Below are 25,976 nucleotides of genomic sequence, written 5' to 3'. Positions count from 1 at the left end.
CTTAAATTGACGCGCGATTCAAAATTGGCGCGCTACGGTTCAGAATCCCGCGCAGATCAGAAAGCAAGATGGCGTCGGTAGCGGGAAACCTGTGCGCGTGGAGTGCCGTATATTTGTAATAATTTTCATAGTTTTACGTCGCGTTCGGAATCGTAATTGGTATCGGTGATTAATTTTCGATGTACTCGACGCGATAACGTAAAAAGCCTAAGGCGAAACGAGCTAATTGGAATGTAAACGTATCGTTTGTGTTTCGACGTTCGTACGACTCGTGTAATGGAGGGGCGAAGGTGACGCGATGGAAGGGAAAGCATCGGGAAGCAGTCGAGTCGAGTGCCGCTGGAAGTTTGCGCTTGCCCGTGAGCTCGTACGGAGGTTAGTTTGTTTGGTGCGGTAAACTTTATTGTTTCATCCTTATTGACCATTCAGTGAGACGCGAAATAAAGCATCGTGTCCGGATTCAAGTGGCGTGCAAGTGCGAGACGCGTGTTCACGGTATAGTTGAACAGTTTCGCGAGAACGGGTAAAATACGAGACACGGCGTGCTCTGAATGTCGTTGACGTTTCGTGTGTCAGTGTCCTCTCTCTCTATTTCCGTCTCGTTTCTGCTTACACCCTTTCTCGAGTTCGTCCCTTCTCTCGATCCTTCTACACATTAAAACATCGTACTACGAAGCCGCGTCGCCTTGTTGCAATGCCAGATGACAGGTGCGAGGCGCTGCCACTGGTATATTTTAACGAGTCCTTCGAATCTCCTGCGGATTTAGGATACACCGCAGAATGACGAACGCAAGGTTATTTTACCGGAAGGGCGGTGAAGAGGACCGAAGACGACGACCACGACGACGTTCTCGAATTCCCTCGCGCTAGCGGTGGGCTATGAGCGCTGACAATGGGGACGACTCCTTGGTAATTATCATACCTTTCTCTTTTTTTTATTGCTCTCTCTCGTTTCGTTTCTCTGTCTGTTTCGTGCCCGTAACGCGGGTAACCAGACTCGCAGGTTGACAGGCTTTGTCGTGCGGAAATAATCGTATGTGGATTCGAAAGCCCTTTCTCTATTGTAACCGAGACCGCACGAACGGAACGCATGATATTCTCACTAGCGAGAATATTACTAGGGAGTAATGTACATATACATACATCACTTTCGCGTCTCGGTTGAAGCGAATCGATCGCGTAGCGAATTATGAAATCAAGATCGAATAAACATCGGTTATTATAACTTTTATGCAACATACCGAAGTATTTGCACATCGGGTTATAACATAGAATCAGGAAAATTGTACGATCACGGTAATTGATCGATTACGATTCACCTTGTACGCGTCGAGCTCCGACCTTTTGACAGTTGGTTAACTGACGTTGACTAATCGAGCCGTGTAGCATTCTAAGCACGAGCGTTGCGCTTGAATTCGGAGCTTTCCAGACGAACAAATTTAATCGATCCTCCCGGTCATAATTTATTCATCAATCGTTTATATTAAACAGCAATTTTCATACATTATAAAAGATGTCTTTCCGTCTTAATCGCTAATAATTCAACCGGTCACGTGGCCCTCGGACCACGTGACGATGCGCTCTCTGTTCAAGATTCATCCGCCTCGGGCAAAAGTAATTTTTTCGAATAATTTTATAGATTTCTACTAATAAACCGGCAAAGTTTCATTCGAATCAGCGAATAAAGGTCCCTAGTGAGATATTTCTCGCTCGATCGGCCAACTTGTGAAACTCGATTAACGTTTCGCAAGTTCGCCACCGGTTAGGGAACCGAGCGAAACGAAACGAGAGTAGAATACAATTTTCGTGGAAGATTTGCCGATACGGATCAACGTTGCACGCGTGTAAAATTAATCAACGGCACGTGACCGTCTGATCGAGATTCTTTTTCCTGAATTTTATTCGACGATCGCATGGATCTCGTTGACCTTTGTATTTGGACGCGTGAACGAAATCGTAATGTAGGTATCGGTGTGGCTTGTAGGCTCGATGAGACACGTTCAATAACTCGAGAGTCAATGAAACTTGCGCACGCGAAGGTATGCTTACTATCGAGGGACGCCGTTCTGTTTATGTTGGAGCAAGTTAATCGGACATGCGACCATCCAGTATAGGATTAATTATTCGTGTAGCAATAATTATATTTGAAATTTTTCCCCCGTATTTTCCTCTAAAATCATCAAAGATCACTAAACAGAAATATCGGTATATTTTGTTTATAAAAATTGTTATTCGTTGAATTCCAATGCAGAGATTCGATGGTTTATTTCACGATATCCTCTTGATTTCTCGCGAGTTCACGGCAACACGCGGTTCTTTGGAAAGTTACCATTTTTCCTCGATTGGAAACTCGTGGATCGCGAGCGGTCCGTTCGCGAGCTCCCGATTCCTCGGCGATCTCGCGTGTTGCCGGCTCTATGAGAAAGGCAGGGCGGTATAACGCTTATGAGAATGTAAAGTAATACGTGTCAAGTCTAACGAGGCGCGTCGCGGAATGCAGCAGGCGAGAAAGAAGCGCGCACCGTCTACGTAGAACGCGTACAACTGTTTCGTACAGGGCGTCTCAAAATGTCTGGCCAATCTGTAGTAACCTCGGATAACTACTCCGAGTCAAAAATTTGAGCGAGAAGTCGTCCGAGTTAGTTTGAAAGGTAGCTCCTTCCGGAAAAGCGCGTTCGCGAACGGCCAGGCAGCGAGTAAGGACTTTACGTAAGAAACTCGAACGATAAACGAGTCGATCCGACACGTTCGATAGATACTAGCCGTGCCAATGCCACGGGTACTGTTACTTCTAGTTATTCGACCCAAGGTGAAGAGAAAATCTATCTTCCACTCCTATAAATCGAGCCGATCGTCCTATCGCAAGGTTCAAAACAGGAGAACAATAGCCGAAAATTTTCGAATAATTAACTTCAACGTTCTCTTTTCGTAATATCTCTATTTCACAGTCTCACGGTTCAGACTCTGTCTCCTTTCCGGTGCAATTAATCCCAGGATTCAACAGTCCAGGTATCGGTTCACTAGGTCGACTCGAATCTCCTTTTCCCACGCGATGGGTCCGAGAAGTATCGGTTTCAATTTCACATTCATTATTTTTATTATCATTTTTAAAAAAAATAGGAAATATCGAATAAGCTTGACCATACGTTTCGCGCTTCCATGTGCTACCCTGTCTTACAATGGTCAACAGAGAGAAAGAAAAATGGAAAGCTATCGGATAGAAAGAGAGAGACGAATAGGCGCCTTTGGTTTCGTACTGAATTCTGAATGGACATCCGCCTTTCTCACGATCGAACCGACTCCGTGAGAAGATTGATTCGTGCGAAGAGCGTGTTGTAACTGGAGCATCGCGGTACACGCGTATTTTCCATCTACGTTCACTACCTCTCCTCGAGTAATGTCAATATTGAAAGGAACGGTGCAAGTGTTTGGCCGGCACCGATGATTGTACAGGAAGGAATCATCACGGCCATATCGCCGAATCGCTTTCCGTTTGAACAGGAACCGATACTTATCTCGATTATCGAGAACAGAGGCGATCTCAAGATAGCTATTACGTTTCAAATATTCGCTTTAGTATTTACAAAACGAATTAAACGCTACTTTCAATCGATACAGTGTGTCTCAAATCTGTTAAAATTACTTTTACTGGAAATCAATCGCTTCGCTCCAGTATGTCAGCCACGAAGCGGATGGCGGCCTAGTTTACATTGCGAAATTCCTGTAGGCCGAGCGAGTTAAACGTTTGTACAAATGGCCAGGCATTCGATTACAGTCATTAAAAACATCTTTCGATACTTAACGAAACTTGGTAGACCGTCTTGCGGATATTAACTGCTACTCAACCGCGACAAAAGAATACTTCGTTATTACTAGCAGAATTCTGTCTTGCTGAACAGAAATAGCTTTCTCTTTCGACTATTTGCAACATTTCCCAGTTGCGAGGAAATTTCACAATTAAATTAGAGATTATTCATGACGGGAATATCAAATACAGCTGGTTTCGGCTGGAAATTATTAATCTATAAATCATCGCCAGGCATTCGATCGATAATTATAATAAACCTCTTCCAAAATATTACGGTTGAAATACAGCAAAGCGGTTATAAGCTTACTGAAAACTATTAGCCCCGTTTGTTTTTCCTTTTTCTCCTTTTACGTGTTCAACTAGTGGAAGTTCAAAGCTTTAGAAGCGTTCATCGAGCCGATTGGTTTTCGTGAAAACGTAGCTTGTGGGTCACGCGTGGGACACCTATCCGTGACTCACTACTCCCACGTCAGGTCTGGAGCTGTTCAAGGTTTCTTTCGTACTGCAATTCGGACGAACAATTTCGCGAACGAAATCGACCACTTTTTAACCGATTGTAAACGATAGAAAATGTAATTAGGAAGTCGATTAGCTGGTTAATTGTTCGGTGTACGAGCGAACCTGTTTCCTCTTGTTTACTTACGCGTTAAACAGTGTCCGAGGCCGAATTGACCATCACTGGCTGGTAAACACGTGTTTCATGACGCTTGTCTGCTGTGTGAAAGTGGAGAAAAGCTTTCGCGACCGACGACACGAGCGAGCAGGATCTAAATTGCGATCGAATGCTGGCTTATTTTCACCGATAGATACTAGTTCCTGTTTAAATATTTCTATCCCTCATGGAAATCAAGAGCCATAGAAAGAAATATTTCATTATTTCTTTGGCATCCATCTGATTTTAGTAGAAATTGTGTACACTCGACTCGGTCTTTCGAGGGTCAACGAACACCGTCTAGCCTAGGGCTAAGATATTTGAATTTTCTAGACTGGTTCACTTGTGTAGCCGTCGAGCGACGAATGTAAACGACCTTAAAAGACTAACATAAGCTGGAATCGCAATTACTGTCGGCTGGTCCAAAAGTAAGCGAGGCTATGAATAACGAGGCTGTTGTTTTGACACGCGTACGTTTCACCGTTAGCTAGGATTTTTGATCACCTTTTCGAGTCGAAAATCCTTGAAAAACTTGTTTCCAAGAACGGTGTGTTAATTTCAAGACAATTATAGCCATTGCTAATCAAATTTAATAATTAAGAAAGCAATTCAATAGCGACGAGATTCGAATCGAAGGATATTCGAAGCTGGTGAAACGTTTCCACGACCTGCGTCAGGGGTCGTTCCCCGTTGATCCCGGGGGTTAGAGGCTCGCTATCGATTTTACGTCTCGCCCTGTGCTCTCATGTGCAGACCGACACGAGTGGTCCCAGCTCGTTGGAGAGCACTGGCTGAAACGCGCTAACAAGATTTACTGTTTTACCAATCGTACGACGAGAAATGGAAACAGAACGTGGCGTAGCGAAAATCGCCGAGTCACCTATGCGTAATCGCGGTGCGTGGAAATTGGCGAGAAACGCGGATTTTCACGTTTCGAATGGCACCGCGAGACCGCCCCGAGGGAACGAGACTGATATAAAAAGAAAAAATGAAATTGAAACAGAGAAAGTTTGCGTAGAGTGTAAGATTTCAAAGGGTAACGTTTGTTTGTCAATTAGGCTCGTTAGTGCAGTAGAAGTGATCACGTGGAATCGAGTTAGAACGATATGACATAGCTGAATGACTGCGTCACGTTGACGACGTCATCGTCGCGGTTATCGCGTCATCGTCTCGGCAGTCGACGCTTGATAACGAATGAAATATAACCGGGCATCGATCGCCGCAATTATTGTCTATCGATCCCACGCAGTTCGAGTCATTGAAATTGACGAGACTCGATATTTGGAATCCTGAATATTTTTAGTTGTTTTAGAGAAATAGTAATTTATTCATTGAGTCAGCGGATACATAGCTCCATGATTCGAGGATTAAATATAACATCCTAGTCCTTGATTTTTTATCCATTTTCCATGGGACAACTTTGGACGCAGTTTTGCAAAATCGAGGTCAATTTAGCGAAAGGCGTTCTTCTTTTCGTCCGGACAAGGGTCGCGAAAAAGAAAGTGGTTTACGTAACTCGTTCGTGTAACAATGTAAAAATCTTTACGCGCGCATGGATTTCACGGTGTCGCTTTAGTAAAGAACGTTGCGTCCTATCCAGATTCACCCTTCGCCTGTGTCACCCTCGAGTACCAGACGCAGGGGTGAATTTGATGACTCAGGACGCTTTTGCACGGGGAATGAAGTTACATACGCTCCATCTCTCTTCATGGGGGACCGTTGTAGAACAGAAGACGAGCAAACATCTTGACGTTGGAGTAGCTGGTTTTTCTCGAGGGAGTCTCTCGCAGCCTGAAACGTGTCTGCTGTAATTTGAACAGCATTTCAGACTGTGACGTTTTTGCAATTTTTTCCCCCCTTTATCGTTTAACATTTTATATCGCGTGTGAAATATTAAATCGGTTGGATGTAGTTTGTCCGAAGAGTCGGCGACGCACGGTAGTTTAGACTATGGGCTTGTACAAACATTCGAATTCCATATCCAAATTGGACGCTTTAGAAAATATTGTACACGAGACATTTAAGTAGCAGGAAAATCCTAGTGAATAGTTAATTTGCATATAGATAACACGTCCTGATTACGGGTAATCATGGGTGACAGTGTCAGGTTTTCTGGATTCGGTTAGAAAGCGTGAACGAAATCCAGCTACGATTCGAAGGGGACGTAAATTCTTGTGCTTACTGTAATAGTTCACGATGATTATGGCATTATCGGCACGCGATGCGGTTCGCTGGAAAAAATGTAGCATAAGAAATACCGCGAGTTAAGTGGTTCCGTGCATTCAACGCTAGTTTATTTTAAATTACCTAGAGCAATCGAGGAATCGACTGTTTCGTGCAGGATACAAAGTTTCCTTTACCGCCTGAGATGTTAAGTTACCCTAGATTTCTATTTTATTTCTTTACAGTTATTATACATTCACGATTGTTTGTTTTATAAGCAGCCAGTCAACGTAAACTGTTGCGTTCATTAATAAACCTGACGCATGATTTTATTTTCCCAACGTCATTCGATTATTAATCTTGTCTGTGATATTTTCAATCAGTTATTATCAATAACTCCTCCAATTCCTGGAATTTAAGATCGTTAATCCTTTTGATGACATTCATTCATTAAGGTTCGTGAATGAACGTTACTTCTCAGAAACCCATTGTAAAGTTGTAAGACGATCGATCATTCGAAGCGAGTATGCTAGGGACAAAATATCCTTTCTAGGGGAAAAGAGATCGAACTTATCGATCGAGTGTGACGCTGGCCTTCCCGATGGTAATGTCATTCGTTGACTTTATCCGTGTCACTCTAGACAGTGCCGTAGTTAAAGAAATCGAGGGCAGATCTTGAAAATTTTCAGCTTCGAATAATTATCAAAATCCTCGATTTTCAATATGCATCGAATTAGAAATTTTTCGTTTGCAATAATTATCGGAGCAAAATCTTCGATTTCCAATACGGCATCGAATAAAAATTTTCATAAAGGAATCTTCGACTTTCAATTAGTATTGATTTGAAATTTTCAATTTCGATTTATTATCAAATTGAAATTGTCAATGTCCAATAAATAGCAAATTGATATTTGTCGAATTGAACTTCTACTATTGGAGCTCAAAGATTCTCTAACTCGAATCGTTTAAACGATTTAAATTAAAATCAGTTCTCCCTCCGTAAAAGACCGTGGTACGCAAGTACTCCTGTATCGAATGACAGTCAGTACATACGTCATTGTGCTGCCCACGATGATAATCAAGACGAGTGTGGTCTCGACGTAAGAGCGTGGTCAGTTCGATTGTATTCAGCCGGCTCCGGTCGAATCGCGTGTTCGCTTTGGAGTCAGTCGTTGTCGAGACGGCGAGCCGCACGGTACGCGCCACCGTGTTTACATCGGCTCGAGGTGTCGCGTGTTTCTTCCCGTGGTTCCTCGTCGACCACCTGTGCTTCTCCCAGCCATTGCCCCTAACGACATTGTTCGCCCAGTCGTGTGTGCGTGTATCTGTGGTCTTGCCGAAATTTCGATCGGAAAGGAGTAAGAGGGCAGGTGTTTGTTACCGGTTGTATCTTCCCATTTCGAAAGAGCATCCTGTCCGCTTCGGTTCGATCGTGAATCGAACGCTGTACAAAATCAAAGGAGTATCGTGTATAAAATTGTATTTTACAAGGTAAGAAATTTCGACTATTCGAAGAATAAACAATATTTCATATTGTGTTTGAAGAATCTGATAACAGACGAGCTACTCCGTGTGTCTTTTGGAATGTTAAATGAAAAGTATTAGCGATAAAGTTCTTGCCTCGTTTCATATAATGAGAATTTGAAAAATCACAAGAATTTCCAGAAAAATTACGAACTTTTCCACCATTTATCGATCAACCGGTACTTTTACGTGCTCTGTTATTCATATCGATCACTAAGCACATTGTATTTTCATTGATTACACGAAGATTGTATCGATCCGCACTAGCAATAACGATAACCATCGGAAACATGTGTATCTTAAGGTCATTGCGAGTAGAACGAACAGTAATATTTTCGGCGAAACCGATAATTAGGCGAAATTCGTGGTGGTAAAATAGTGATGAAAGTCCAAGTTGAATCAACTGGCTGCTTTGATTCATTCCCACGAGTATTGGCGCCTTGCAATTGGCGTCTTTATCATATATATTCAGTGGCTGTCAGCTCGTATTATCATCACCTTATCAAAACCTTTATCATCGTTCTCTGTTGTCCATTCAACGCAGATAAATTTTAATTAAGATACAACTCCTTTCTTTTTTCTCGTGCACTGCGTTAACGCGAGACGAACGTTTGTCTTTCTCACGATAGTTTGTTTAAATAAAGAATGGAAATTTTTATCAGAGCCAAGGGTGCGCGTGTAACCGAATGGGTGTTCACCGGTTCTAGGAATCTAATGCAGCGTATGCACCTTCGCGTTGCACGTGCACTAGATTCCATGTATCGTAGGGTATGACTAAACGTTCGCTCCGCGAGCGTCATACAATTGTCTCGTCAGAAATCGAACGTCGATTCCAGCAGGACGTTCGTAACGCGCAGAAATAGACAATCGCGAGGTCGAAACGCGCGAAAATTCATTGTGTAACGGAGGTATTTGTAAATACGATTAACCGCGAATTGTAAAGTCGACTGGATGGAATTCTATGTAGAATCTGTTTGAATTTCTGATTTCTTCTTCTTTCCTCGGTGGTCGGTAAAGTGGCGGTCCAAGGTTGTAGTATTTTCGAGGCCGTCTCGAGTATGCAAATGGAACCGAGACGTTCCAACTGGACTCTTCTCTTTCTGTTCGCTTTATCAGTAGAACCGCCTTATCTGACGGTCGAATTTAATTATAACAAATTACGTGTACGTTTTCCACTTCGGTCAAATGGCAAACGCGATTGCCTTAGAAAAGTTAGAATCAAATTGGGAAATTCAGGAAGGATTTTAATGAAATTTCAGAATATTAATTAGTAACTTTAGAGTTCGTATGAAACTATTGAACTCTATTGACGGAGACTCCCTACGAAGAGTAAACCAGCCTCGTTTAATAAATACGTATGTAATATGAGGTCACGGTGTTAATACGTCGAGTTATTCGCTAACAGAATTGTTTGTACACAATCTCCTTCGGCGGGTTTTACGCAGAGAGCAGGTTCGACATGAACGTTGTTAAGAAATTCTCGAAAGTGATCGTTCATTTTCAATAACGTACCACTGAAAGGGTCAGAATTCGATCATGGTATCTCGAGACAGTACAGCATTGTCCTGTTCCGTTCTCAAATAAGAAAATAACCTAACAGCCGAGTCATTTCAGTCGCCAAATGATTCATGCAGGCCTGAAACGCGCTTAAAGTACACTTCCTGCTACGGAGCGGTCCACCAGCGCTCTTTATGGACAATATTGCATAATACGTTCGCTCGAATTGTCTGAATTTCTCGAGCTGGCATCGGAACGGGTTAAAAATATACTTGGTGTTATCAGAAATATTTTATTTCGGCGTATCTGCTGATTGTCGTACCCTTTTCAAAATTCTTATCGCCTCCATAAACACTGATACATCGTCCTTGTTTTCGTTCCCGAACGGAATCACGTACATCTGTTATAATCTCTTCCTGTCGCGTTCAACCTATCCAGATAATAACAGGCGCAAATATTTCAAGATTTTCGACGATACAGTTAATCCACCAATGGTTTACCTGTTATCCGTGTTAATCCGTCTGTTCACTAGAATCGCGTAAATCTCGTTAATACCTCTGTGCCTGGATAGCTTTACTACGGACACGGTGCTCGAGTAAAACGGAACATGGTTTCTTGCAGCGGCGCGAAGAATTTTTCTCGTTACCTTTTTCATCGCAACGAATCGGTTTTACGTCCAACACGTTCGCCAATTTCACGTAGAAATCTAACGGTTTGCGTTCTGACCTGGAAAAATATGAATTCGACGTGCAGAATGTAGAAATGTTAAGATCTCGTGTCAAGCGGCGACAGGGCGTTAGTTTTATCGAAACGAGGCGTCGACGGGCATCGACACGTTTATCGAGTAGCCAGGATTTTCGTTCGATCGTTTCCACGATTTAAGGTCGACCTATCGAGCCACCTTTTCGATTTTTATTGCCGTCGTTGCTTCGCTCGTTTTTTCACTCAAGCGATAACAGCAATGTCATCGCAATCGCATTAAAAAAAAAGAGTATCTCGTCGAGATGACGAAAGAATTTTAATTTAGCCCGAAAGTCGCTGTTAAAAGTCGGTGATTCGTATATCCGTCCTGAAAATTTGGAAAATTCTTCCATCCGAGGACGAGGTATATAGTTTTCTCTTATCGTTTTCGCGATTACATTGAATCACCGCTGCGTAACAAATCGGCACGTGGGAAATCGCGAATGCGTATGCAAAATGGAATGACCATGATGCCTCGTGGAATGGTATGATAAATCTAGAAAGAATCGTTTCTTCCTTTTCTTGAATTTTGTAAATCGAGATCTGACAGGATGTTTGAAATATGAAAAGTCACGAGGTTACGCGATCGCGTTTCGTGCACGGTACACTAATGATCGGAAATGTAATTCCTCCTACGCACCTGAAACGACATCCTCTTTAACGAAACCGTTTCCCGCCGTTTGCTCCTTCGACCTTTTCGCCATCCACCGTCGTTCTACCTGCGAATCGATTTTAACTACCAACCCGTTTCCACCTTTGATCTTTTCCCTGCGAAAACAAACGTAGGTAGATCAACCGATTAAACTGTATTCAGTTCTCCATTGTGATTTTAGGTAAATCCATCGTGTAACAATAACAAAATGAAACTTAAATCCTCGTAAGAATATCAAATTATCATTACGAAGACGAAAACAGAGCAGCTTGAGATTACGAGATGCAATTTCAGCGCGAACGTTTCGAACGTAGAATCAAAGAGGGAAAGAGAGAAGGAATTTTATTTAGTCTTCATTAGGGATCGTAAGTCGCACTTTTAATATCTCGATTCGATTTCGATAACGATATGGCCGGTTATGCACGTTTTCGTTGCGTCATCGAACGCTTCGTCACTGATGGGAATGCGAAACGTTCGATTCATTCGTATGAATCGACGATAAATCAATTTTTCTATCGCCTGACAAGGAGAGTAAACGTTGCTCCCTTTCATAGTGCAATTACCAAGCAGGCTTCGAAGGAAATTTCGGTAGATTTAAAAGAAACGGTAAATTAAAATGCGATCATCGGAGTAGCTCGACGATGAAGTTCAGAGGAATCATTGGAAAAATTGCACAGGCAGAATCGAAGTGACAGAAGAAGGGGAAGTTCCGCGGACATTGACACGTGGATGCTGTGGCCCGTGTTGGGGGATGATGGGCTGAGCCCAACGTCGCCCCCGGCGTCGGCCAGCGTCAAGGGGGTGAACAGACTGGCGCCCTTGTTGCTCTGCGCCCCGTGCAAGCCAAGCAGCCATAGGAAGAACCAGAGTTCCACGCAGTGGTACGTGCAGCAGGTAAACAGACTGGCAACAGATTCATCAGACATTGTTTTGTTTTGTTCTCTGGTCAAAATCTATTTTTTTTTTCCTTCATCTTCCTCTTTTTCGTTTCTCTATTTTCTTTTCGCGGTTATTCCGAGAGTTATTTCAGATTTCTTCTTTGTGTTCTCTCTTTATTTTTTTTTTGTGCCTGCTGGTTGGTTTTTGTTACGTTGGATGCGAGACCGAGTCTTTGATTTATTTTCTGGCTTCTTCCAAACGTTGCTAACGCGACTATTGTTCACCGTATGCATTGTTGTTGTTGGTTTGCATGAAACTGTGTGTCCGCTCGGTGTTGTAGGTTTTTAGTATTGTCACGTAGCTTTAGAGATTCTTTACTTGCTTCGCCGAGAAGGAGAATCATGAATGTTTATAAGTAGACGAGTAGATGATTAACACGCTGAAAGCAGATTGGCACGCTAAAAGAAAAAGATCTTCCCCTTACGACATCGAACAATTTTTCCAATCGTCAGTCATATCTTATAAGTGATACATTATTTATATCCCATTTAATATATTCACCATGATTTTTTTATTGGTACTCGTATAAAATATATGCAAAATATCCCCCCTTTATCAAACGTGTTTGTATGTGGAAATGATTTTTACACACGTGGAAGTTGTTTAATCGGTTAATCAGGGTCAGAGTGTCATCGGAACTGTATCGTTGTCGTTAACGACGAGAGGGCAGCTTGCGCGGGTAAAAATTGAAATATGGTTACATTGACCCAATTGAACGGGTAAATAAAGAGCGACGAGTTCGAAGCCCCTTCGATCGCGATATCTCGTTGAAAGGGAAGTAATCGTTGGGTTAATTGAAAGCGAATAATTGAATAGAGAGATTGCTTTCCGTGCATCATCGATTCACTAAGAAGAATCGTACAGTTGGTTAAAAATATTTTTTGTATATAGATAGCGTTGACAGTTGTATATCAATTACTCGACAACCGATGGCCCATCGTTTTACGTCAATTCGTGTTGATTTTATCACGAACGTGCATTCCCAGTAATTTGTTGAAAACAACAATTACGCTTCTCGCGCATAATTAGAGACGTTTCGTGTCGGTTTGGAATATATATTTTTCAAGAAAGAAACAAAAGTACTATGAAAATTGTACTCGAAATTGCACAAGCAGCGTAATACCATAAGGCGATGGTATTTTTTTTCGCGTATCAGAGATATTATGTTACCTTCGCGAAAGGAAACGAGAGCAGAAGGTGGCAAAGGTGCTTTGACACCTTATTTAACGGCACGTGAGTCATCGTGACTCTTTTACAAGCGATTCTTTTAATTGCTTATCTGGAATCGTACTTACAAAGCCGTGTAATTATGCGTGGCCTGACCGGAAACTGGCGGTAGTTTCTGCCTAATAGAATTCCGTCGAGAGGCAAGAAAATTCCTTTGTCCGGTGTTCGCTAAACAATCGTTATGCTTTCGATCTGTTATATTGTTGCGAAACACCTTGGCTACCTTGTGTCCCTGTAATCGTCGATCGAACACGTGAAATCTCGATGGCAATTATCGGCTATTAAATAACTCTATATCTTAGAACCCTGAAATTTTTACGAAATCGAGTACTCATTGTTTATTTGAAAATACAAATAAAAAAAGGAAAAGAAACGCGTTCGTCTGTCTTTGAAACGTTGAATAATAGGCGAGGCATTTATCGACCCCGACTTTCCTCGCGAGACTTTTCGGCAGCGTTAACACGTTTAGGGCATTGTGCCTTCTATTGAGGTGTTTTAAGCACAGGGCTACGTGAGTGGCTTTTGTGGCCTGTAGCAAACAAAGCAAGCTTTATCAGCGTTGTTCTTTGAACTTCCGGCGTGTCGTACACACGCGACTTTTTCTCACCGTTCGTCTCCTCGTCTCCCCTTTCTTTCTCCCTGTTATCGTTCACCAAATGCTCCTTTGAATCTTTATATCAGTGTCATCTGAATCGTTCGTTTCAACGCTTCGCGAAACGAGGAGAGTTTCGGCGAGATCTTTATTGAAAAAAATAATATGCCACGATACACGGGATGACAGTAAACTCTCGTTATATCGCCGGTGTTTCTGTAGGAGAATGAATGTTAGAGAGGTTCAAAGGGACAGCTAAAAATAGTATTCTCTCTGAAACGTGTTTCACAGTCGTTTAATGTTTTATTTGCAACTCTAAAAACATCGCCAAAGTTATCCCGTTGGTTTGCCGCGATAACTTAGCCGCACCAGCAACAAGAGTATCGTAATATCCCAAGAACATCACGTTTCTTCTAGTTCTATCTGTTCGTATTGTGTCGCTATAGCAGCGGAAAAGAGACAAACCGTGTCATTGCCATTCTAGTATACAACATTTACCAGCTGCGACTGTGTAAAGTCGGCACGACGTTCCACGATCGATGGAACCTCGAAAAAGAAAGCGTTTGTGCATACGAAATAAGAACATGGTTTGCCTATTGATCTTTTAAGGCCAGTGGAATACCATAAATAGAGGAAAATTAATACCTCTTTGCATAATTTATTCAGAAGAATAAATAATTGTTTATTTCTAATATTAGTAATATTAGTAATATTTCTAATAATATTTATAATATTCATAATTGCTCGGTCAACAAATTAATTTTGAAATTTTCTGTAGATTTTAATTAACCCTGTTCTTATTAAGACCAATTATACAGTCGTCGATGATTTTGAAAATAGTATAAGCAGGTCCCGGTAACAACCCTCCAAGGGTTATAAATAGACAATATTCCCTGAATCGAGAAATCTGCTCTTCGTTGGGAAAGGGTTGAAAGATTCGTATTTACTGTAACGTCTTTGAAAATTTACAAACAGTTGCAGCCAAGCATGATTGCAAAGAGAACTGGCTATGTTTCTCGATGACGACGACCAGGCTCGAGGTAGAAGTAAAGCTCTGTAGAAAAAGGCGGCTTACAATCCGGAACGAAACGTGCAATTAGAGGGCCTACAGGGAGAACCCGAGCGTGACTTAAGGTCCTTAGACCCCTACGTCCTTGGATACGACTCCTTAGAACACTCGGCTTTTCATTGTTCGACGAAGAATCCTTTCCATCGGTGCCGCACGTTTTCCGTAGATTTCGAATATTCCCATCATTTTCAAATTCCGTCATTTTGTAAACTTTCCATTCGACAAAAATGTGAAAAAAGGGTTACACCTGAATTTCGTTTTCCTAAATTTTCCAAAGCCGATCGATGGAAATGAAATCGTCGATTTTAAGTCGACAAGCGAGGAGACGCGTGTATACAAACAACTACCCCTTTTATTATTCCACGTCGGCCTATAAAAAGCTTAACATCAGATTATCGGGGCTCTAACGATCGATATACGTGGAAATGTATCAGACTATCAACCGGTGCTTCCTCCCACGTCGATGCAAAGTCACGAATAGCGAAACCCAGGGAATATTCCGAAGCGAAAGAAAAGCATTGCGGCGGCTAGACTGTCTGCTATCGATCTCTCGAATTAGACTCCGCGAAACGTCGAATGGAAAGAAACAGTTGAAAACAAGCGTACACCTATCTTAAGATATTCATTTTCATTTCGTAGATTGTAAAATTTCTTTGATCAAAGGTTCGTCTGCGGATTACAATTGTCCGGTGTCTGCCGTTTGACGAATTTATCTTTCGTCAAAATGTTAAGATTCTCGAAACTGTAGAATTGCTTTGAAGTCTTCTCTTTGAGGAGTGTGAAAATCCTAGGCGTGAGCAAAGATAACGCGGCTCGGTATGACTAATTCGATAACGTTCAAACGCTTCGAGCAAAGCCAACGTTGTTTCTATAATAACAATCGTTAACTCCTTTTCGATAATCTGCTTGACGGATCTCGTAATATAGATGTGTTGCAAAAGAATAGAATACTCCGCGAATCGATTCAGTTCGAAGTCTAGCAAAACGGTAATAAACGCAATCTGCGATTTGAAAGAACGCTCATAAATAAAAATGTAATTATTAGATGATTGTGATAAAAAGAAAAAACGGTGCAGCGTGCAGATAACAGCCGTTCCCTGAAACAGTTTTGCAGCAACGATTTTCCGAAGCCTGTTAGATAAATCGACGCGGTGATCTAATTCACCTTAAAACGCTCCATGCGTATGGTTGTTAACAGTTCGACGGCTGGCGTTACGTATTCGCGATTTTCCTTTATTTTATTTACGTTTACCGTGCCACTTAAAGAAATTCATAATAACCCGACGTCGAAATGTTGAAACATCCCGCTGTCGTCACGGAGGATTCCCGTGGTTCGAAGCATACCTTGCCTTTTTCACTTTCACCTGTCTCGGATGCTATATTTTTAAATCGTTCGTATACACGCGAAACCAAATTGATTTCCGATCCACTTCGATCGAGCGAGGATAAATGTTTCTGGATTGACGTAGAGCGAACGTCAAGCGAATAGAAAAATATTTTTTTAACACTTCGACCTGAACACGCGAAAGATTTAGTCATCGAGCTGATCCAACGCGACCCGTAGTTGGTAAATTGATCGACCCGCTAGTTTGAATATGAAACGAAGTCGCGAAACGAGCAAAGATAAAACGTCTCGTCCGGTTAATTGTCGAGCAGAGCCGTGAAACGAACGGGTCGAGGTCAATTTCCATCTCGGAAGTGAATTATTTCAATAAATCTGCTGACTGCAGGACGATGTCAATTGATTAGCCATTCGTTCCTCTCCCCCTGTTAGAGAGATTCTTGCGCGTGACAGGGGGTAACCCGTGAAATTAGCGACGTAAATCATCCCCTGGTGCGTCGCTTTAGCCGTGTCCTGCCGTGGAACGTTTCGAAACTCTTCTGGTGCAGCTATCGTCACCGCCCACCGGATGTCTGGGTCTTTCTTGCTTCTAACGAAGCCGTTTGCTTTTACTTTGCAGCCCACGTGGCGTTTATGGGGCGAGGAACGGGGCGACGGCGTCATATACACGGTGTACCTGAAGAAGGTTCGTTATCACAGGCCAACCAGAAGTCTATCTGCCTCGGTAAGAAGAATTCGTTTCAACCGGGGGTAGCCAATATTTTCTCTCATCGATCGGCGAATTACGAATGATCGAAATTTCTTGTTTTATCCAGGATTCGGACGACGAGATTTCGCATTTAGAATGGGAAACGGTGAGAGTGCGTTTTCTGAAGGCCGGCACGGTGCAAAGGTTGGTGGAGAGTTTGGCGAACGACGACGGGGAACTGGAGTCGACGTACATAAACGTCTTCTTGGCGACTTATCGTGCGTTCACCACCCCGCGAGAGGTTCTCGAGCTATTGTTAGCGAGATACGACGCCCTCGACGAGGGATCCGGCGCCCTGACAGGTGAACAACATCGAAAGACTCTGGTGCAAGCTCTTCACGTCTGGCTGGACGCTTATCCCGGTGATTGGAAGTCGCCACCGAGTCATCCTCTGCTCAGCAGACTATTGGACTTCACGCATCGACGACTTCCTGGCTCGGAGCTCGAGCTCAAGGCAAGGCACCGCTTGCACAGGTTCCAGCGTGAAGATCAAATAGGTAATTGAAACAGTAGCTTAAGATTTGACAAAAATTATACGTGTGTACTGAGAAAATACAATAAGCAGACAAATAGATTAAATATAAACGTATTTGTATCAAGCGTTATTCATAGATATTATAATAATACACGTCAAGCGGATGTTTATAACTGCATTTCTTCAGATAAAGTTTCCAGCTAATCAGAGTCTGATTCATCTACGTGACTCCTTCCGTTCCTTTTCAAGAATAAAATCCCTATCATCGAATTGCATCATTCCGTTCCAGACTCGTGCATGGTCTACGACAATGGCCGACTGCCCCGTAGTTCCCCGGATCCGATCGTGGATCACTGGGCGAACTACAACTTCCCCGAGGTTCCACACCGTCACTTCGCCGAGCAGCTAACTCGTATGGATGCCGAGGTGTTCAAGAAGCTGGTGGCTCATCAGTGTCTAGGTGCTGTCTGGTCGAGGAGAGATCGTTCCAGGAGTCACGACGCGGCCACCGTGTTGGCAACCGTGAATCAATTCAACGCTGTGTCGTTGAGGGTGATATCCACGATCCTGATGGAACCGACGATGAAGTCTCAAGAGCGAGCCAGGATCCTCGAGACGTGGATCGACATCGCTCAAGAGTTACGCGTGTTGAAGAACTTCAGTAGCCTGAAAGCTATCGTGTCAGGTCTTCAGAGTAATCCTGTGTACAGGCTAGAGAAATGTTGGCAATGTATGCCGAGAGAGAAGCACGAGTTATTCAGGGAATTGGAGAGGATTTTCTCGGAGGAGAACAATGCGTGGACGCAGCGAGAGCTTCTGATCAAGGAGGGCACTGCCAAATTTGCGGACACTGCTGGTCGAAGCGATAGACATCTTCAGAAGTTGTTTCAGAAGCAGAATACTCACGCCGGCGTAAGTTGATATCGTTTATCTTTGATTTAATATAAGAATGTTGACGTTCGTTGATTTACTTACTATATATAATTATTTTCTATTTAGAACATCAGTTACGGAACGATACCCTACCTGGGCACGTTCCTTACGGACCTGACGATGATAGACACCGCGATACCTGACACTATAGCCGAGGGTTTGATCAACTTCGACAAAAGACGGAAAGAATTCGAGGTACTCGCTAGGATACGATTGCTTCAGGGTGCCGCTAACGCGTACAACTTCAGTACGGATCCGTTGTTCGATCGTTGGTTCCACTCGGTGGTGGTGCTCGACGATCGCGAAGCGTACAAGCTGAGCTGTCAGATCGAGCCACCGCCACCTGGAAATACTCTGAGCAATCGAGGCAAGAAGAAGCAGGTCAGCATGCTCTCCTCCGTCTCGTTATTCCGCTCCCGTCCCCGATCACCCGTTTCACGCGAGAAGGCTGAGCCAAGACTTGTCTTACAGAGTCATCAGGGTCATCGTAAGAACGACTCGATCGCTTCTACCTCGAGCTCGAGCAGCTCCCAGTTCTATTGCGACCTAGATTCTCTGCCAAGCTCGCCGCACAACTCTCTCGATCGGCGCACCTCGCCATCCCAGATGTCCAGCTCTTCCTCCAGCTCGTCTTTACCATCTCTGGACGTGTCTCTTAGTTCTGGAGGAGGTAGCGGAGCGACGGGTAATAATCAGCACAATCGGCTGGCACCTTCCTCGGCGGTCACCGCTAACGGCAACGGTCCGAATCTTGTCGGTCTGTCAAGTCCGAGTCACTCGCACAAGAGCTCCCCGGATTTTTACATAATCAAGGTCACCATGGAGAGCGACAACGTTGAGACGGACGGTGTTGTGTTGTACAAGTCCATTATGCTGTCCAACAACGAGAGGACACCGCAGGTTATACGAAACGCGATGCTGAAGCTAGGAATAGAGGGCAGTCCGGATCAGTACACGCTTGCCCAGGTTCTGCCGGATCGGGAGTTGGTCTTGCCAAACTCGGCCAACGTTTACTATGCTGTTAACACCGCGCACAATTTGAACTTTATCCTACGACCTAGAAGGGAACCCAATGACACCGCCAGCGAGAGCCCTAAAAGCAAGTCGAGTCACAAGCGGTAGTGATGAACTTTTTTTGAGGAATAGGAGCGTTGCTTGTAAGAGCTCTATGTTGTGACAGAGAGAAGATTCATAACGATATACTGAAAAGTGTTCATGAAGAATTTCCTCGCAATGATTGTCTTGGCTGAACCTGACAGAATCTCAGTACATTGCGATGGTGCGTTTTCTACGTTTTCTTTTATTACCCATGACATTACCAATTTATTCGTTCCATCGCGAGGATGTATTTTTCTTTTCTTCTTTAGTGATAATCGCAAACGACGCGTTAACAGTGATGCACACCAGAATTCGGATTATTTCCTTTTTTCTTTCCTTTCTGTTACTTACTCGTCGCGCACTCGCGTTAACACGACGTTACCCCGCCTACACGGTACTCGGAACTTTGACATTAGCGTTACTGTGTGGACTAATGATTTCTAGCTTTAGGTACGTTTAGCGTGAGTCGTAGGTCTGTTATCGGCGCACACGGCGAAACGAATAAATCCGGACGCGAGGAGGTGCGCGAACTAGCATTTCGTCTGTGTAGTTACGTGTATTTATACATTTCACGAGATTACAAAAAAAAAAGAAAGGAAATATCGCGGATAGAGTCGCGACAAGCATCCGCGGCTGGATCATTGTGATTTTGTACATAACTTTAGTTCGGTAGTTGTAGCTTCGAACCGCGAGGACCAAGTGGACCCCAATTAAAATTGTCAATTACCTTTCTTCTATGTTGCAAAGAGCAAAAGGATAGCGAAAAGAAAATAACGAAAAATCGTCCATTCCGTGATTCATTTTTCTAGCTGTGCATCCGCAAAAACGATGCGCGGAACAGAGAAATTCAAATTCTGTGATATAACATTGGAATCTCTCATTTCGGCTTTGAACTTGAAACGAAAAAAACCGAAATCGAGCCTGTGCACGTTAGAAACGAAATACTCGTACCGATGTCGAAGCTAGGCACACGTGGTCAGAACGTGTGCGAACGTTGATATATTTTTACAAGGGCCTGCATGCATTTGTACTAGGACAAGAGAAAAAAAAAAGATACAGAGCACAGAAACATTAATTTGGAGGATCCAAACTCGACGAGGTTTCCTTCGTATTCGCTCGTTCGAGTTTGGCTCCTCGACGCATCCGTTTAGCTTAGGCAATTTTGTACTTACCTCTATCGACCCTTAATCCCCCTGAAACGTCTCTAACTAGATGTATCTGTTCGTGTACGCGTCAATTCTTAGCTGAAATACGCGCAACTTACGTGTAATTGCGAGTCGATAAAAGTGAGAATAGATGGCCTACAATTTTAATCAGATTTCTTTCGTCCCAGGAACATCCTGTCATTATTTTCCGGTATTAAAGGATTTTTCGAAATGCTTTAATACCATCAAAGTGCTCTTACCTTTTTACCAATAACTTTATAATTTTAATCCATTTACTTATTTAACCAGCACTATCCCTGTCCAGTCACCAAATACTAATCATCTCTTTTTTACCCATCAAAAGGCCCAGAAATCCCGCATGAATCCTTCTTGTCATCGCCCATAACCATCGGTCAGGATTAACGTTTACCAGCCCAGAGGATGATGAGAGATCGTTACGTTGCGATCTAGGAAGCTAGCCTTACGGCCTCGTTGATGACTTCCGGTGTGGCAGCGCATCCGGCACGCGAACCTGTTGATTCCTTTCAGCGAAGGTAGGTGCACCAGGTCTTTCGTGTTAAACGTGGGGGTTACAGCTAACTTCCTAACGAACGATCCGCGATCATTCAGTTAGGGGTTGGATCTCTACCCCTCTTTTCTTCGCGTCATGATCGATACGATAAAGGTGAGCTTCCTCGAGGAATCCGCGGTGGTGGCCACGCGTGACCGATATCTTGCCTTGAAACTGGTTCAAGGTCGTGCTTACGTCAGAAACGGAGAACTCGTGGAATTTGAACGCGCATACCGATAGAAACGTAATTGATCCGATGTATATACATCGGTCTCTTCCCACACGCGGTGTAAAGCGATGGCTTTGTGACGTCATTGGATATATTCCTCCTTTGTTCTATCGGTTTTATTAGAATTTTCGAAATTTTCAAAATTCTACTTATTATAAAGCCGCATTTACATTAAGCAGAGTAAAGATAGATAATCAGCGATGGAGAAATACACTTGGGTGTAACATGGTTAATCTCATCCTTCTATCTTTGCAATCAAAGGACACGCATAAGTAACGCGAGTAAAGGGAGCCTTGATCACCACCCTTAGAGATCACACTCGCAACCCCTCTTTCCTATCTCCCAATAGCGCCCTCTTTGTCCCTCTATTTCCCCGAATAACCGATAGACGGCAGCGTTGTTCGGGTGACGGTACATCCCCGGCAGCTCTTCAACCACCCCCTAGCCCCCGATTGAACCGGTGAACCCGAGTCGAAGCAACCCCCAGCTAGGGAAGCTCGGTGATCGAGAGAGGCAGTCGTGAGCTTGGTGCCGAGCTGGGGCGATGCTCGTCGCCCGCGTGTGCTTCGCGATCGCACCGAGTGCTCGCCATTCCGTGTCGTTACGCGCCTTGTTTCTCCCGCATCGGCATCGCCGCGGTCGATCGTCTTCGCCTTCGTCGTCCTCGTTCCCGACCTCGCTGTCACGGTTGTCCTCGCTGTCGCAACGAGGCCCGACGGTGCAACGACCGTGCTACCATCGGACAGCCGCATGTGAGCATGTCCCTGAATCGACTGCGAGATGAATAACGTGAGTCCCGACAGTTCCTCCTCCATTCCTTACGCGTACACCCTGTTCGCTTGGATCATTAGTGCTCGATAAAAGGACAGAGTACCAGCTACCACCTGGGACACAGGTTAACGCGGACGGAGCGCGCTCGACGCGATGGCGCGACATGGCTGAGCTTCCCGCGATTGAAATTTATAAAAGACTGATTCACAGACATGTTTCCTTGGCTCGGATAGTTCTTTCCCAGAATTGCCTTCCAGTTTAGTGGAGACTAGAGTGTTTCTATGGGTTTCTTTGCGGGCTACTGACTCCCTTTTATACACTTTGATAAGGTACTTCTTTGGATTGTTTCTCAAGGTACTTTCTTGATTTTCACACGATTCATTGGTGTTACCAACTGTTTTTATAATCTCCTGTTCTTGGTGGATTATCAAATCCTTTGGGTATCAGTTGGATAGAGCACTTTGTTAAATGTCTGTTTCTCGGTGAAGTTCTAAGACCTACGACTTTGTAGGATTTTTGATAGCTTTTCAGTGCTTTGTGGTTTCTTGGATTTTTCACAATGTCCTCTTTTCAGTTACTTTGTCGAATCGATGTTTCTGATGGATTTTTCATGAATTCCTACTCTCAGGGGGATTTTAAGCCGTCAAAGGGACTCTTTGATAGGTCACTTCGATGGATTGGGTACTGAGAATTTTCTGAAAGTCCATAAAGATGGATTTTAGCTATCTCTTGGACACTGAACGATTCACCTTTGAGAAGAAAAGTATCACCATTGAAAATTTTTTCTCGTCTCGCAAAAAATTTCATTAAAAACACTTTGGGTCTCTAAAAATGCAAAGAATAAATAAATTTCATCAGGTTCCTCGGTGAAATCGATAGCCCTCAACCCCTATGGAAATATTTATAAACCGGATACTGTTTTCGTCAACGGAGGATGTACTTTATCGATGTACGTAAATCTACAAGTGTTCGATAAGGATAATGGAAAAACTCCAAAACGACGTTCTTTCAAGAAAAATTTCCTTAAAAAATTACCCCTATTGATCAACGAATTTCATAATTAGAGGGTACGTTTCTTATTTGATCCTCGAGTTTCGTTATTTCCCTGCTCTTTGTCCTCGTCTAGGTCACTTCCGCTTTAGTCACGAGTTACTCGGGCCGAAGTCAAGTTCGTTTCTTCCTTTTTTCACATTTCACGTGTCCATCTACCGCATTTCCCTCTTATTTCCCTATCCTTGCCACCTTCAGCCTCGTTTCACTCATCTTTTTTTTTTTTCTACGACCATGTTTCAAGCTTCGTCCGGTTTTTATTTTTAACCTGCCGCTGGTTTCGTATCGGAGCTACTATTGTGATTCTTCTTTCCACTTCACTCGTTGACGAGGACCATTATGCCTTTTGCAGTTTCCTTTTCACCTTCATTTGTTTCTCGGCTGGTTTTTCATTACTTGCCCGGCGCCCTTCGAAAACTTTTTACATTTCGAATACATATTTCATTTCTCTAACGACCCTGTACCGCGACGAATTAACAGGAATTCGATTATGAAAATAACCCGACGCGATAAATCTGCCCTTTTTTTTTCATCCCACCCCCAAGGAAAACTCGACCGCGTTAATTAAGGCCTTCGATGTTCCGGCGTTCGACAGATATGTCGATCGACGGAGCTACGTTTTTGGTCGCGATTATCCGTTCGCCAGGCGAAATATCGGCTCTCCTGTCGATCTGGATTGCAGAATTTCTGGGTTAGCGAAGATATCGCTCGAATATTTCGAGTTCGATTGGTCTATGGAAAAAGCGGCCTCGAGGCTGAGTTAATGGAAGCTTCCGGTGGATGGATTTCTGATCCGAAGTGGTCGAAGAATTTTTCATGAAATTTTAGAGAAGTAGTATTCGCTGGCTTAAATTATCCGGGGACGCGCTTCACCCTGATCCGATTAGTCTATTTACGAAGAGCAGGGTATAATTTATTTTTAGAATAAATTTGCAAAATTTAAAGAAAAAGAAATTATGCTGTGCCAGCCCGCTAGACTCACCTTGACCGGATAAGGGTCGAGGGTACTAACGTATATTACGACACATAGGGAACCGCAAACGTTTAACGTCTAATTTTTTCTATAGAAACGTAACAAAGCTGTTTTAACTAGTATATAAGCAATCGATAAACATGGAATGGTGAAAGTGTATAATGGGTGCGTTGTATGGATAATATATCAATTTCTGAGGCAAAGGAAAAAGGTGGAAGGTTTCTAGAATAGCCAGAACGTTTTTCGATTATATACTTGTTAGAATTGTTTCTGTGAAATGAATGTATTACGTCGATAGCTTATCAATTTCTAACCCACCTACAAACGAAAAGGTGAAACATTCCTGGAATAGACCGAACGTTTTTCAATCGTATCGAATTCTCAATTTACTTTTTCTTTTCGCCTATTTCACGAAAGTTCGTTCATCTTTGATCCATCTTTTCTTCAAACTCTAGATTATTAATTAACTAAATCCGAATACTCGAGTACCGGTGAAATTGCTTGTATTTTAAGAGATGGGGTGGGAAGCGGTTAGGCATCGTCCGAGGTGGGGTAGGTTGAGACAATATTATCCGTCTATTATCGTCATTAAACAGCAGGTGGAACGTAGCCTCGTCTTTTCCCGGTCTGAACGGGTCAATTTCGAATTATTCATTCGACGGGACGAACATGTAAATAAGAGGATTCACGTCCTGCTCGATTTACATTGCAAATTGGTCTGGCAGCGAGTGGAGAACAGGATTTTCGGACTTTGTTTGGAGGCGTCTGCTATGAATTCTCTCGGAACTTCTCGGCACGACACGATTTCCCACAAACGCGAACAGAGACGACCGATAAAAATTACTCGAAATTGCTTTGGACGTTGATCGCCTTCACGATTACGTATTCATGATGGCCGGCATCGAACGAAGCTGGTGTCCTGGACGTTTTACGACGTCGCGTTACGCCGTCAAAGTGATACTTTGTTCTCGTAAATCGCAACCCGCCATTGCAATTTATTAACAGGGATTTTTATAACGACTATCGGTTTAGCATCGAGATCGAAATGATTGCCTCCGAGGCGTCTTCAAGGGACATTGTAACGTTTCTCTACCATTATGGCGCCGATGATACGTACATCTTCGTTCAAAAGTCACAGGGTGCCAATCCTCTTTTCAGAATATTCGAATTTGGAATTTGAAATATTTAGATTCTAAATTCTTATTTTGCCAAATTCACAGAACACTATTGCTAGCTACCTCTCTTCATTAGAATAAAAATATAAGGAACAGAGGATATAGTATCGTTTGCACAACCACCCTCTATCAATAAATATACATTGTTACCACGATATTAGCCGGTGTAAATGAACGCGTATTGTTAGGGTAAAAAAGAAGAAAATATACGAGAGATCGGATATGGTGAAACAATGGTTACGAGTACAAAAGGCTAACTACTCGAACAAGTAGAAATTAAGAGGGTCTCGCTCGATTTGAAGCGTTATCGTTTACGAAATCTTTCTCCCAGGTAAATTGGGTTAGGGGTGTGTTTGCATGCTCGTGTAACCGCGGCGTGCACAATATTTCAAGGCTTAATTGGTGTCACGGTAGCCAAGTAGCCTACCTTCCCTCGTTGAATCGTTCTGTTTTTCTTTTCTTCGAGGACGTGAATTCTTTTCTTCTCGAAAGTCTACACGTGTTCATCGTTTTACAAATCGAACGTCCCCGTGCCGACACGGCTCGTCGATTAATTTCTCCGATTAAAGGTGCGGGTAAATATTGATTTCCGGATGGAAAAA

At 43.2% G+C, this 25,976-nt stretch overlaps 2 protein-coding genes across 10 annotated transcripts in view; both read left to right on the top strand.

Annotated features, from left to right (window-relative positions):
• The first annotated feature begins 82 nt into the window (after positions 1-82).
• Positions 83-20,773, top strand: LOC114875942 (ral guanine nucleotide dissociation stimulator). 4 transcript variants are annotated; one of them, XM_046287676.1, is made up of 7 exons: positions 84-909; positions 11,719-11,931; positions 16,826-16,930; positions 17,022-17,451; positions 17,719-18,341; positions 18,429-18,743; positions 18,834-20,773. In XM_046287676.1, the coding sequence occupies exons 1-7, from the start codon at positions 880-882 to the stop codon at positions 19,482-19,484; spliced, it is 2,367 nt and encodes a 788-aa protein (XP_046143632.1). In that variant the 5' UTR covers positions 84-879; the 3' UTR covers positions 19,485-20,773. The 4 variants fall into 4 exon arrangements, with proteins under 4 accessions (XP_046143631.1, XP_029042646.1, XP_046143632.1 ...); XM_046287675.1 differs by having other exon boundaries at positions 83-909; positions 18,429-20,773; XM_029186813.2 differs by having other exon boundaries at positions 83-909; positions 11,715-11,931; positions 18,429-20,773.
• Positions 20,774-20,977: 204 nt separating this feature from the next.
• The window catches only part of LOC114875930 (whirlin), a 47,262-nt gene continuing 42,263 nt past the window's right edge, over positions 20,978-25,976 (top strand). For all 6 annotated transcript variants that reach the window (XM_029186793.2, XM_029186792.2, XM_029186791.2 and 3 more), the window contains exon 1: positions 20,978-21,159. In XM_029186793.2, the coding sequence (XP_029042626.1) occupies positions 21,101-21,159 (59 nt within the window). In that variant the 5' untranslated portion in view covers positions 20,978-21,100. The remainder of the gene's footprint in view (positions 21,160-25,976) is intronic.

This window comes from Osmia bicornis, chromosome 11, assembly GCF_907164935.1.
Source record: "Osmia bicornis bicornis chromosome 11, iOsmBic2.1, whole genome shotgun sequence".
Classification (NCBI taxonomy): domain Eukaryota; kingdom Metazoa; phylum Arthropoda; class Insecta; order Hymenoptera; family Megachilidae; genus Osmia; species Osmia bicornis.
The sequence above is the reverse complement of the archived record's forward strand: the minus strand, read 5'-3'. Positions and strand labels throughout refer to the sequence as shown.

Excerpts from the sequence above, each read along its gene's own strand:
- LOC114875942 (XM_046287675.1), top strand. The coding sequence starts at position 880 with ATGAGCGCTGACAATGGGGACGACTCCTTG. Across the intron at positions 910-11,718 it reads ACAATGGGGACGACTCCTTG|AATCGAAGTGACAGAAGAAG; the intron begins GTAATTATCATA and ends TTGCACAGGCAG. Across the intron at positions 11,932-16,825 it reads CGCAGTGGTACGTGCAGCAG|CCCACGTGGCGTTTATGGGG; the intron begins GTAAACAGACTG and ends TTTACTTTGCAG.